The following is an 11,490-nucleotide window of genomic DNA, read 5'->3' on the forward strand; positions in this document are numbered from 1 at the left end:
ATTGAAACATACACAAAGCTTGTTTTTTCATGTTTTATTGACACATACATGATCTCACTGGATTTACTTCAAATGTACATATTGTCACGCATGAGTGTACTCTGATACTGATGAGTATGAGTACAGAGGCATTTGGCAGCAGTTGTGCGGCATAAAGTTTTTGCAATGTAAAAGCACTTCTTACCAAATAAGTTTCACTAAGTTTACATTATGTATATACAGCAGTAGTTATTGGAGTATGTTGAATATTAAAAGGACAGTAGAGGCATGGCTTACGAAACGGTTACACAAAGAGTTTAAACATTAATATTGGATGAGGATAATTAAAATACTCTTACATAAACTTTCAGTTATTTAAATATTTGTACAGTTCACAAGAAATACAAATGACTCTGAGCAACCAACAAGGAGTTCTCAAAGATGTTATTACAAAAACATTTTGCTGTATTTGTTTGGCTGTGGATTAGGAATCTGCATGCATGGTCTACCCTGGATGAGGCTTTCTTTTCCTTTGGTAGTACAGTTCATCACAAAGGCCCCAGGTAATTGAGCCCTGCTTCATAAGATATTTTAATGTCACAGTAATGACTGCACGCTAAAAGAATATGGAATTTAACCTCATTTAAGTAGCAGCATCTATAACCCACTCTGTCAGAGGCATCTCTCCACATCTCTCTGCCCCAGGGTCATGGTGAATCCACCACTAATGATGAATATGTACAGCTGTAGAATACATCAAGGTGAGTGACCTTGGCTACATTATCTGCAGTTAAAGTGTTACTTGCAAAGTAAATGGAAGCTATATGATGGTCAGCTGCTCTGTTTTGAGTTTGTCTAAGACTAGAGAAAATTAACTGGGGTCCTAGAAGATGATTTGCATCTAGCATGAAAAGGAAATGGATTTCCAAGCATCTACAAAGACAACAATGGTTGCTGCTCCAGCAACTAGTCTCTAAATGTTCCACTGTACTATACAGTGTACGCTGGGACCACAGTGAGCACCAAAGTACCACGACCTGTTGTATTGCTTCTAAATGACCTGTCAGGCACTTTATAGGTAGGTGGAGAAGCTGTTTCAGATTAGACACTCGGAGGGAATTAGAAAAGGTAAACGTTTTACAAAAATAAAAGTCAGCCCGCCAGTTATGAGCTCAACATACAGTAGAAATAGCTGGCCTTGTAAAAAAATAGTGATTTCTTTTTCAACAGTTCTTGAAGTGTGCTGAGGTTGAGGAGATGAGGGGCATGGTGAGCAAGGAAGCATGGTGTGAGTGGGTGTGTGTTGGTGATGGGCTGATGGAGGAAGGGAAGCCCCACAGTGACGGTCCCTCTCAGTGCCAGCTGCAGCAACAGCGACCCGCCTTAGTGGATGTTAAAGTTTCTGAAGTAGTCAAAGGTCGCCCCCAGGGCCCAGCTTGTCTCCACATTGTTCACCTTTTTGGCAAGCTGTCGAAGCAAAAGAGAGGAGGGATCTCCATCAAAACCATTTAGTTTTACAATGATTTTAAAAATACAGAGTGACAGGATGTGAAGGTTTTTGTAATCCGTTTTTATAAATAGCTACAGTAAAAAACCTGTCTGTAATTAATTTCACTCACATGAAGCACCGTGCTGTCTTTAAAGCCAAAGCCCTCTTTTAACAGGCAGGTGATGTATGTCATATCCATGCACAGGAAGGGATTAATTGCCCGGTATTTGGTCATCTTGTTGCACACTGCAAACACACACACATGAAAAAAACATCGAAACACAGTTTTTATATGTGGCATGAACAGAAGATTCACATGTTACGCAACAGCATAAAAATACCACCATTTCTAACTTGTGTGCAGCATGATTAAAAGATAGCCTTTCTGTTTTGGTTGGCTGAATAATCACAGAGGTGCGATTAATACGGCTCAAGGTCAGCACAAGGCTGTGGGTGGGTGGTGGTGTTAAACAGCCGAGCACAGTGTGTGTGTGTGTGTTTCAGTATGTGTCAGCCCCCAGGTGGTGTGTGGCTGTCAGGTGCCCTCCTGCCAGGGCCAGACAGACATCCTCAGCTCAGCTGCCAGCCCAGCTTGAGCTAGACTTGTTCCTCCAGACCACGTGACAGCGTTCTCACAATACAAACAGCCTTACATAACACACCAGCTCGCTATAAATGTGGTTCAGCATGGACATTACAGCTGTCACTTACTGAAAATGATAGGAATGGCATGTGTCAATTGAATATACTTGTGCATTTTAATGGAATGTTAACATATATTTACTCTATAATAAACTACATTTGACCTGTAATTTGTCTCCATAATGCGCTTAGGAAAATAATCTGTTACATTTTACTGTTGTAACACTTTTTTTTTTGACAGGATAAGTTGTGCCAGTTTGGTGTGCCAAGCTTCTGGGCACGAACAAGCCTTTGCTTGACTCTACAGCATGAAGTTTCAGCGGTTAGAATATATATATAACTTGTAAGATTGTCGGTTTCACTCACTTTATCCAACCCCAGAGAAGATAGCGTGTGTAACTCATACCTTCTTTGGCTCTCTTCTTGAAATCCCTGACTTCAACCGTACCACCTCGACTGCCATCTGTGGAACAAATACAAAAACAAATGTGCAATCTGAATACCTACTTTGTGCAAAACATGGTAATTGACATGAAAGATAATGGAAAGAGTTGCTGGCCTGTGCCTACGCACCGATGAGACCAGACTCCACAGCTCTGTCGAAGTAGTAGGAGAAAGCATAGAAGATGCTGCTGCCTCTCACTTCATATGGCTGGTGAATTATTCCTTTGATCACCTTCATGACCTCGTAGTAGCACAACTTATAGCCGGCGTATCCTGAGGAAAGAAAAGAGCAGGAGGAGGAAGAAGATTTGTGACTTAATGTTGCATAGAGGAAGCAATGGAAGGAATGCAGTTCAGAACACTGGGAGCCTCACTCTGAGGTCAGTCAGCGGTTGAAGCTAGGGGCTTACCAGATAATATACCAGGGAAGCCCCAGAAGGGCAAGTTTCACACAGCCCCATGGGTATGGTTGGCTCACTTGTGCCGGCAAAACCATGTGCTGACAAGAGCGGCAGCTTGCACAGCCCTGTTGTGCTGTCTATTTTTACCACATAATTGTGAGCAAGCCAGATCAAGCTGCTCGTTACACAAAAAAATAACAATTCAGGGACAAGCCCAGCATCTTTTGGCTACTCGACTGTGGTATGGGAGTGACTGCCTTATTTGTGAACTTAACTGACAGTTTTCTTTTCGTTTAAATACAAGGTTGACTGCAATATAATTGTTCAAGAGGGAAGACGGAGAGGGAGAGAGGATGACAAAACATGCGTTCGGCGCCAAGGTTAAACTTTAAAATGTTCTCATGTGAGACTGTATTATACTGTACGCTATTGTGTTCCAGAGTTTGGAATGGAATGCTTGGATTGTTGGATCCAAGGCAGTGGGAATACAATCGAAACCTCAGAGTGCTTTTATCTTACCGTCTGGAATCCCGCTAACTTTATAGGTGGTTCCTGAAAAAGTCACATTTTCCCTGAACTTTTTCGGGAGGCATGAGCTAGAGAAGACTTTCCAATCCAGACCTGGGAAAACAAACATTAAAAAAGGCTTTTTTGTCTTGAAATCAATACATTTATGAAAGAATAACAAGAAAGATGATTAAAGTTATAAGACACCCTACCATCAGCTCCCAGTGCTCCAAGAGTTGCAAAGCGAGCTGCAAATAGTCCATTTCCAAGGTAGCTGTATAATGATGACATACAGTTAGGATCAATTTAAAGACATATATGCATGTCCTGCTTTGCATTATACTAAAAATATCTCACTCCTGGATTTACCTGTGTGTGTAGAGCTGATATGTTTGATTGAAGAGGTCAAAGTTGGCGATGTAATTAGTTGGAGCAGACTGAACAGTTTTCTGTTGGATCAACAGCACGTTTAGTTTTGTCGTGGACTTTTGGTGAAAAAAAAAAAGTATATTTAACATGTAAAAATGTTTATTCACCTTTGACTTCGGGAGGAACGTGATCTGTGTAGATCCTCCGCCCAAATCCAGAATCCCGACCGTCCTCCTTGTGTTGGAGTAAAGGTGACCTAATGGCAAATAAGCAGCAAGTTGAACACAGGACACGGGATAAGAACGATTAAGTCCATCGTCGGTGTAATAAAAAGTACATATTGTTATAAATCTACTAATTTCCTAAGCTGTAGTTAGAATTTCCTGTGTCGTGTGAAATACATTTGATGGTATCACAGCGGTGTGAAAAACGTGAGGAAATATTGCTTGTTTTTGCAGTCTGTTTTGGACCAATGATTCAAGCTCATAACCTCAGAGAGGAGACAAGAGTCTTTCACTGAAGGGCTTCTGTGTACACTGGAGCCTCAGATATGAGCCTGCTGACCACTAACACCACCATAGCAAAACACAAGCAATGTCTTACCTGTAAGGAAGTTCACTGTGACCCAGGCGAGGACTCCTAAAACAGCACATGGGTGAAAATGTCAGCATGAGTCAATCCCTGAGAAGTGATTACAGCTGAGTTATGATAAATGTGCCCATTTAAACAACTTTAAACCCGCAGAATAACCTGCGAATGACTTTTAGTTCGGTTCTCCTTTATTAGGCTGATACATAAATAGCAGCTTTCGGTCTAACTTGCACGACTGCTGAGCAATCCAGGTAATTACAGTTGTCTCAGATGTAAAAGTTATTGCACTCATAAAGTGAGGATAACAAATAGCGCATACTCTATGATGAAACATAACATAGTGAGGGTGTCTTAATGAGTGATGTGGAGGCTCACGCTAAATTAAAGGGCGTGGGGCAGCTTGCGCTCACACTGCCATATTTATTTGTCTTAAATGAGGTAGTAACAGAACTCTCATAAAAAGAATTACAAGAGCAGCATTGTTTGTCCTCAGTAAATGGGGCTGTTAAAGCACCTGGTCAAACAATACCTCAATTCAAAAATCGTAATTTTTAAGAAAATAAAAATGTTTTGCATACTATAAACAGTCCAAATGGTAATGATGCAATGAAAAAAAATGACCCACCTTCATTTTTGCCATTCATGATGGTAACACTGTTCCTTGGCACATAGAAAGGGGATTCTCCAAACACCTCTTGTACCTGTGGAAAAGATTTATTCTACTCAATATGTCTTCAGCTGTACAATCATAGTAGACTGCATGATCAAGCGTGTCACTCTTTGTCATAAAAGTCTTCTCAAACCCCAGAAGACAAAATGTGCGCTCTTGCTTTAGAGTGACAGATAAGTAAACCACATGCACGGCTGGAACAGTAGTCTGGATAATACTTAAAATGACAAATATGGTTACTCCACACAACCCCACAACAGCTGTTCTTTGCAACATGAGAGCCACCAAACGGGCAGACATGCTGCCTTTTTTTCTGTGACACTTGTAAGCACTTAGTGGTTTCTCATCCCGTTCCTTGGCGGGACGGGTGGTGTTTGTGCCAAACTGTCTGAGGGCAGAGAGAAAACGTGCCTCACCTCCTTCAGAAGAGCCCTGGCCTTGTCTTCAGGCAGCAAGCGCAGACCTGCCGTGGCCTTTAGGACCACCGGGGTTCTTCTCCAGTCCTCCTCTGGCACTGTCTTCTTGGCAATCCTCAGTAACTGGCGGATGGTGTTGCCACCCTATGGAAGAGAGAACAAGGAAAATATTGAAAAATATTTGTAAAAATATATATTAAAAAATCCTACGTTCAAACTCTGTGGACATTTCTTTAGAGATCAGTGTTTAAAAACAGCTCAAAGGTAAGGTAAAAGCAGCAGATATTTTTATAATTACACAGTGTTTACATCACATGAACCCAACCCAATGAAAATCCCAGCGGTTTTGTGGATTCACGACTTAAAGGTATGTGTTTGTGTTGGGGGGTGCCTCCCCATTGTACCTGGTAATTAATACAGAGCTTTGGTGTAAATAGGCATCCATACCTCTTCAGGGTTGTCCTTGTAAGAAGACAGTCCAGGTTTGACTGCGTGGTACATTTCATTGTCCAGAACTGGAAGCTCAACTAAAAAAGAGAGAGAGAAAATAAAAAAGTCAGTGAACAGATCATAAAACAGACAGACTGTAAAATGTGACATATTGTAATAAAAAAAAATAAAGGGTGACTGAAAAGCTTTATTTGTTTTGTTTTGTTTCGTTTTTTAACTTTTAATTACTGTGGATATTTAGGCTGGAGCTTTGACCTACATCCAGCATGAATTTTAAAAGTCTGCTTCCTACACAGTTGAGTCAGACGGGTAAATTAAAAGTCTCATCTACTTTTAGAAGCTGCATTGGCTGTGCACTCTGTCGGTGCATGTCTGTCCTTACACCACACAGCGAATGACCTAACAGCAAACAGAGTGGGAGTCAGCAGCATGTGCAAAATCCCTACTACTGCTTCAGAGACAGAGCGAGAGAGGGAGGGAGGGAGAGGGAACCGTGCACTTACCGGGGTCTTTCTGAATGAACTTGTAGATATGGATCCTGGTGCCTGTGCTCCCAGCGTCAAACATGATCCCATAGAAAACGCGACTCGTGTTGAAAGGAGAGGACCGCTCAGGCGCGTGATCACGCGCAGGATGCGGGTGGTACCGCTCAGGTGCAGGGTGCACGACTTCGGGCACCGGGTGGAAAGCTTCTGGTATGGTGTGGGTGACTTCAGGTGCCGGGTGGAAGACCTCGGGGACCTCCGGGTAGGTCGGCACACGGGGTGGCGAGACTTCAGACACCGGGTTGGATACCTCGGGGAGGAGGTTCTCCGTGTTGGCGGAGTGCTCCCGGTAGCGGTAGAAGTGGGGGATGTAGCGATGGTGGCGGTAGTAGGTCGCCTCCGCTAAGAGGTTCCCGGACAGAAGCCACACGTATAGAGAGAGGAGCAGGCTCGGCGTGGCCATTGTTTTCACAGCCAGAGTGAAAAGTCAGCTGGATTAAAGAAGAGAAGCCTGTGGATGCTGAGGCAAAGGAAGGCTTGCAGGGGCCCTGGAAAGAGAGAGAAGTGGAGATGAGGAGAGGCAGAGTGGATGCGATGCTCACTCAGGACTGTCCGGTCATCTGTTTACAGTATATAAAGACATAAGGCCTTGGCACGGGGCCATATCCAGAGCAGTCATCCACCAATCCTGTGGCGGTCCATCCCAACTCCATCAGGAGTCCCCCCCCTCCCCACCATCACCCTCCTCCCGTGAGCTGAGCTAAGCTGACTGACTACCTGCCTACCAACAGCATTGCCTCTTTTCTTTTCTTTTCTTTTTTTTTATATGTATATGATCAGGATTATTTTTGGCAGTGTTTTTCCCCTCCTCATCTTTACTGGTTATTCCAAAGCCCTAGAAAAAAAAATCCCTCAGGAAAGGAGAAAGGGGTTTATAAAGAAGTCAAATGAATGGCTCACACTGAAAAGTTCCAAAGAAATGGTCCCAAAATACTTTTATGAGTGCATTTAGGACTTGTATAGTAACTTTGCCTCAGAAATGTCTCCATCCTACAACTCTGGACTTTCACTACTTCACAGGAGCTCAAATGCTGCTGCTGCTGCTTAAATCAGGAGTGATGCAAGTTTATATTTGGCACATCTGCAGAGTTTCACACCAGTTACTGTAGTTTGAAACATTTTGAATGTCTTTGTTATAGGATCGTATTTGCACTAATTTGGGGATTAACCTCTACCAAGTAAGTATTCCCGATTTTTGTTAGGAAGAACAGCAAATTACTTTGAAAGCAACATTTTATTTCAGATTGACAGCTGGACATGATTATAGCTATATTGTATTATCATTATGTACAACATCTACAAAATTATGTTTAGCTGACAGAGTGAATTGTGCAGTTATATATGTATTTATATACAAAATGTAAAAGATTTTCTCTCCTCGACCGTCTCTTCACAATCCTACTATGATCACCATATGAAATCCGCTGCAGCTGTTTCACCAACCTTAAAAAATGCAAATGTGACCTGCAATCCAGCTGAAATAAAAGTTGAAAGAATGTTAGCAATCATCTCACTCCCACTCATCTCTGTGTTAACCACAGGCTTTCCAAGGGAAAAAATATTTGGGCTGCAAGGCACGTTTCATGAGAGAATGCATGAGTAGCTGTTTCTCCAATTTAGGTGGGCGGCTGGCATGCCATCATAAGCCATGCTGTAGAGAATCATCTAAAGCTTTCTCGCGTTACGTGTTTCCTGGTTAATGTTGAGTATGCAGAGGATATCCCACATCAGTGGAGTGCAGAGGCAACTCGGAGACCTTACGTGAACTGAGATTTGAACCAAGCTGTGATATTTTTCACCCACTTTGAATCAACAGAAAGAGGACAGAGATGTGAAAAAAAGGCACTGGTAGTCTAGCAACTAAGGCATCCCTGGAGAAGTGACCCCATCTCAACCACCCTGTTTTGACTCACGCAACAACCAAGGCAGAAACCGAGCTATGGGCCTGCCCAGCCAGGAGGGTACGGGGGGGCAGAGGTCCCATCAGTGGGCACAAGAAAGTGCAGGATGTCCACGGAAAGGACAATGTGGGGAGGGTGGGGCTTGGCACCAGAGTGCACCCATCATGCCATTCCCCTCCCAGGACACTCAACTGTGCAAAGCACTGTTCCAACACTGTAATTTGGACTAAAAATAATGGACTTTCTTTCCTCCTTCCTTTTTTCTAAATACTGTGGCTACTTTTTTCAATCCTGTGGCTCACCAGAATGGTCGTTCGCCCCTATCAAAGCGTACATGTGCAGGACCTCTCACTACATCTATGTGATCATACATGTCACATTGATATCGCACTTATAACATGGCTGCAAGTTGCAATTGTATGAGATGACGTCAACAAATCCTGAGTAAAGATTTTCTATTAGAAATAATAAAGAAGCAATTTTTGTTTTATTTGCTGAGTGAGTTTATTCTTAAATCATTGGTGCTTATGTTCAGACACATCCTGGGGCTACTGTTGCAATTGATATGTATAATGTGCAATGTTTGGACAACTCCACCTTGGGACATTTAGTGCTTCTGCCATGAATCACAGGACAATTTAGTTTTCAACACACCTATATTTATGTTGCCACTAAAGTTGTGCAACTGGAATTTTCCTCCGTGTAAAATGTCACGTTAACCGAATATGTAAAACAGGTATTTAAGAAACAAATTACTATATTATTGCAGAATAAAGTTTAAAAAATAAGTAATTAAAAATAATCTTTTGCTATATTCTGAGTTCAAGAGTGAACTGCTGCTGTATACGCCTGCTGTGCAGTGCTTGTATGGCATGACACAGCACAAAGACGCTGTGTTAAACAAGAGGTAGTTTCAATTCGGCGTTTGGTATTTTGTTCAAGTTAACTGAAACCGTAAAGCATGAGAAGGGACCCCAGCTTTGTAATCTACACTGTGCAATATATCATTAATATGCTGCAATGTTACCCTCAGGAATGCCATGTTTGTGGGTGTCCTACCCCAACAAGTCCATTGAAGAGACCCAAACCTTGTCATTACAATTCCAATGATAATGACAGCTTTGAAAAGTTCAGGGTTATTTCAGTTTGCTCTCTTCACTGTCATAGTAATTACCTTTAAATTTAGTCTTCAAGCTCTGTTCACGATGCCAGAGCACTGAACGCCCCTATATGGTTCAACTTACAGTATAGCCACACACAACTCGTATTGCGATATCTACTTTTCTTTTTTTCTTCTTTTTTTTCCAATTTGATGAATAATTTGCACTGGACACTCAGGCTCCTGCCTGCAGAAAGCTGAACAAGATGATATGAGAGAATTCAGTGGTTTTGAGCTTGAATTACGACCTGCACTAACTTTACATTGTTTCTATTGGATGAGCTTCTTCGAAGATGTAAGCCAACTGCATTTATGTTGATCATAGTGGTTTTCCCATAACCTCGGCAAAAAACAACTGTGGGGATAGCAAAGAAAAAAACACAGTTCTTTTCAGGACAACATGAACAATACTGCTGACAGGAGCCAAATGTGTCTCATGTCATCATGTGGGAGGAGATCATGTGAAAACAGATCCTGTTTGATAGTGCCCAGCTTGAGACTACTATAATTACAAGACAAGTGACAAATACAGACAGTCCTATGTCAGCCTTGCACGTTGTTCAGCAGAACAGACATTTGCACATCATCTCTGACAGTGATTGATTGAGTCATCGAGTAGCTAACTGAACACTTTACCTGTAAAGAACAAGGTCGGAAGTGCTCTTCTGCAGTTGGAGATACAAAATACAAAACTGCAAACACAAAAATGAAAAAGAATCTGTAACTTTTGGCTTTAATTTATCAAACGACAGCAAAACACAGCACCTTTATGACACTTCATTGCAAAAACTCTTTTTTTAAAAAAATAATCAGCCAATAAATAACTTGTATAATGTTTGCAGCCAAAGGAAAAGGAACAGTACTACATGTAAACTACATAAAATTTTTCTATAGGGGTGAAACCAGACCAGCATGCAGTTCATACAGGCACAGGTTTGAGTAATGTAAGAATATTAATTACAAATAAATAAGTTACTGCTGGGGCATCTAAGTACTTTGTTTTCATGGTCATCTCTTGTACATGTTGGCTCACCATCACGGCTTAAGCCATTTGAGCCAATGTTCATCTTATCTGCACCTTACTATCATAAAATGTAGCAATACACTTATAATAATCTATCTATCATACTATCAAACTAGGTCAGAAGTGACTGAATTTCAATTTTCTTGGAAAATACATGGCACAAAACTTGTCATTTAATTTGTCTATGTTTTCTTTTTTCTTTCTGTCTTTTCCTTTCTTTTCTCCTCCAGCAGCTGCTGGCACCATTAGGTGTGGGGGATATTTCCTTGGCTGCCCATGTCCATGCCTTTATGATCACAGTGTAACCATCTTCTGATGACTGCACCAGCAGGATAATATTTGTTCACCTATTTCTAACAAGGAATACTTAATAAAATTGCAGGTAAGTGCAAGATAAAGAAAAATCACTAACAAGCCAACAATCTCCTTTGAATAGCAGTTAAAGATACTGAACATGAACTATCCTTTCTGTAGCTGCTTCTAAATACACATCCTCTTTCACTTCTCTTGCCTACGGTTTGCCACAAGGTTATGTTTTAAGCCCCAAAATCTTTCTGAGCAACAGCTCTCACATAGGTGCTTAGACTCCATTAAAAGTTGGAAGGCTCCCAACATCCTGGTTTGTAGCCCTGACAGATTTGTGTCTAAGGTAATGGAAACTCTAGCACCCCTTGCCACATTTGTTAAATCTTCTATCAGGAACTTTGGAATAACTTGTGACTCCGATTTCACATTGGACAATCAAATCTCTGGTTTGCTCTTGTTTTTATTACTTAAGCAATATTGCCAAGTTAAGTGCCACTGTATCAGGCTGTGAACTGGAAATTGTTATTCATGCATTCATTTTATTTTGTCTAAGCAAAACCTCCTTGGAACCACCCAAGGTTGTTTAGAACCCAGCTG

At 41.6% G+C, this 11,490-nt stretch overlaps 1 protein-coding gene across 1 annotated transcript; it reads right to left on the reverse strand.

Annotated features, from left to right (window-relative positions):
• Window positions 1-19: 19 nt before the first annotated feature.
• On the reverse strand, window positions 20-7,056 carry entpd5a (ectonucleoside triphosphate diphosphohydrolase 5a). Its single transcript, XM_026152910.2, has 13 exons — window positions 6,462-7,056; window positions 5,956-6,035; window positions 5,509-5,652; window positions 5,048-5,123; window positions 4,435-4,470; window positions 3,999-4,087; window positions 3,832-3,911; window positions 3,675-3,736; window positions 3,475-3,576; window positions 2,684-2,827; window positions 2,517-2,573; window positions 1,599-1,714; window positions 20-1,446 (listed from the first exon to the last, which is right to left on the reverse strand). Exons 1-13 carry the CDS (start codon window positions 6,904-6,906, stop codon window positions 1,363-1,365), a joined length of 1,515 nt encoding a protein of 504 aa, XP_026008695.1. The 5' UTR covers window positions 6,907-7,056; the 3' UTR covers window positions 20-1,362.
• Between the last annotated feature and the right edge of the window lie 4,434 nt (window positions 7,057-11,490).

This window comes from Astatotilapia calliptera, chromosome 19 (assembly GCF_964374335.1).
Source record: "Astatotilapia calliptera chromosome 19, fAstCal68.1, whole genome shotgun sequence".
NCBI lineage: Eukaryota > Metazoa > Chordata > Actinopteri > Cichliformes > Cichlidae > Astatotilapia > Astatotilapia calliptera.

Coding starts and splice junctions, on each gene's coding strand:
- entpd5a (XM_026152910.2), bottom strand. CDS start 6,906: ATGGCCACGCCGAGCCTGCTCCTCTCTCTATACGTGTGGCTTCTGTCC. Junction 6,036..6,461: donor GTTCATTCAGAAAGACCCCG/GTAAGTGCACGG, acceptor TCTCTTTTTTAG/TTGAGCTTCCAGTTCTGGAC. Junction 2,574..2,683: donor TGTGGAGTCTGGTCTCATCG/GTGCGTAGGCAC, acceptor TTTGTTCCACAG/ATGGCAGTCGAGGTGGTACG.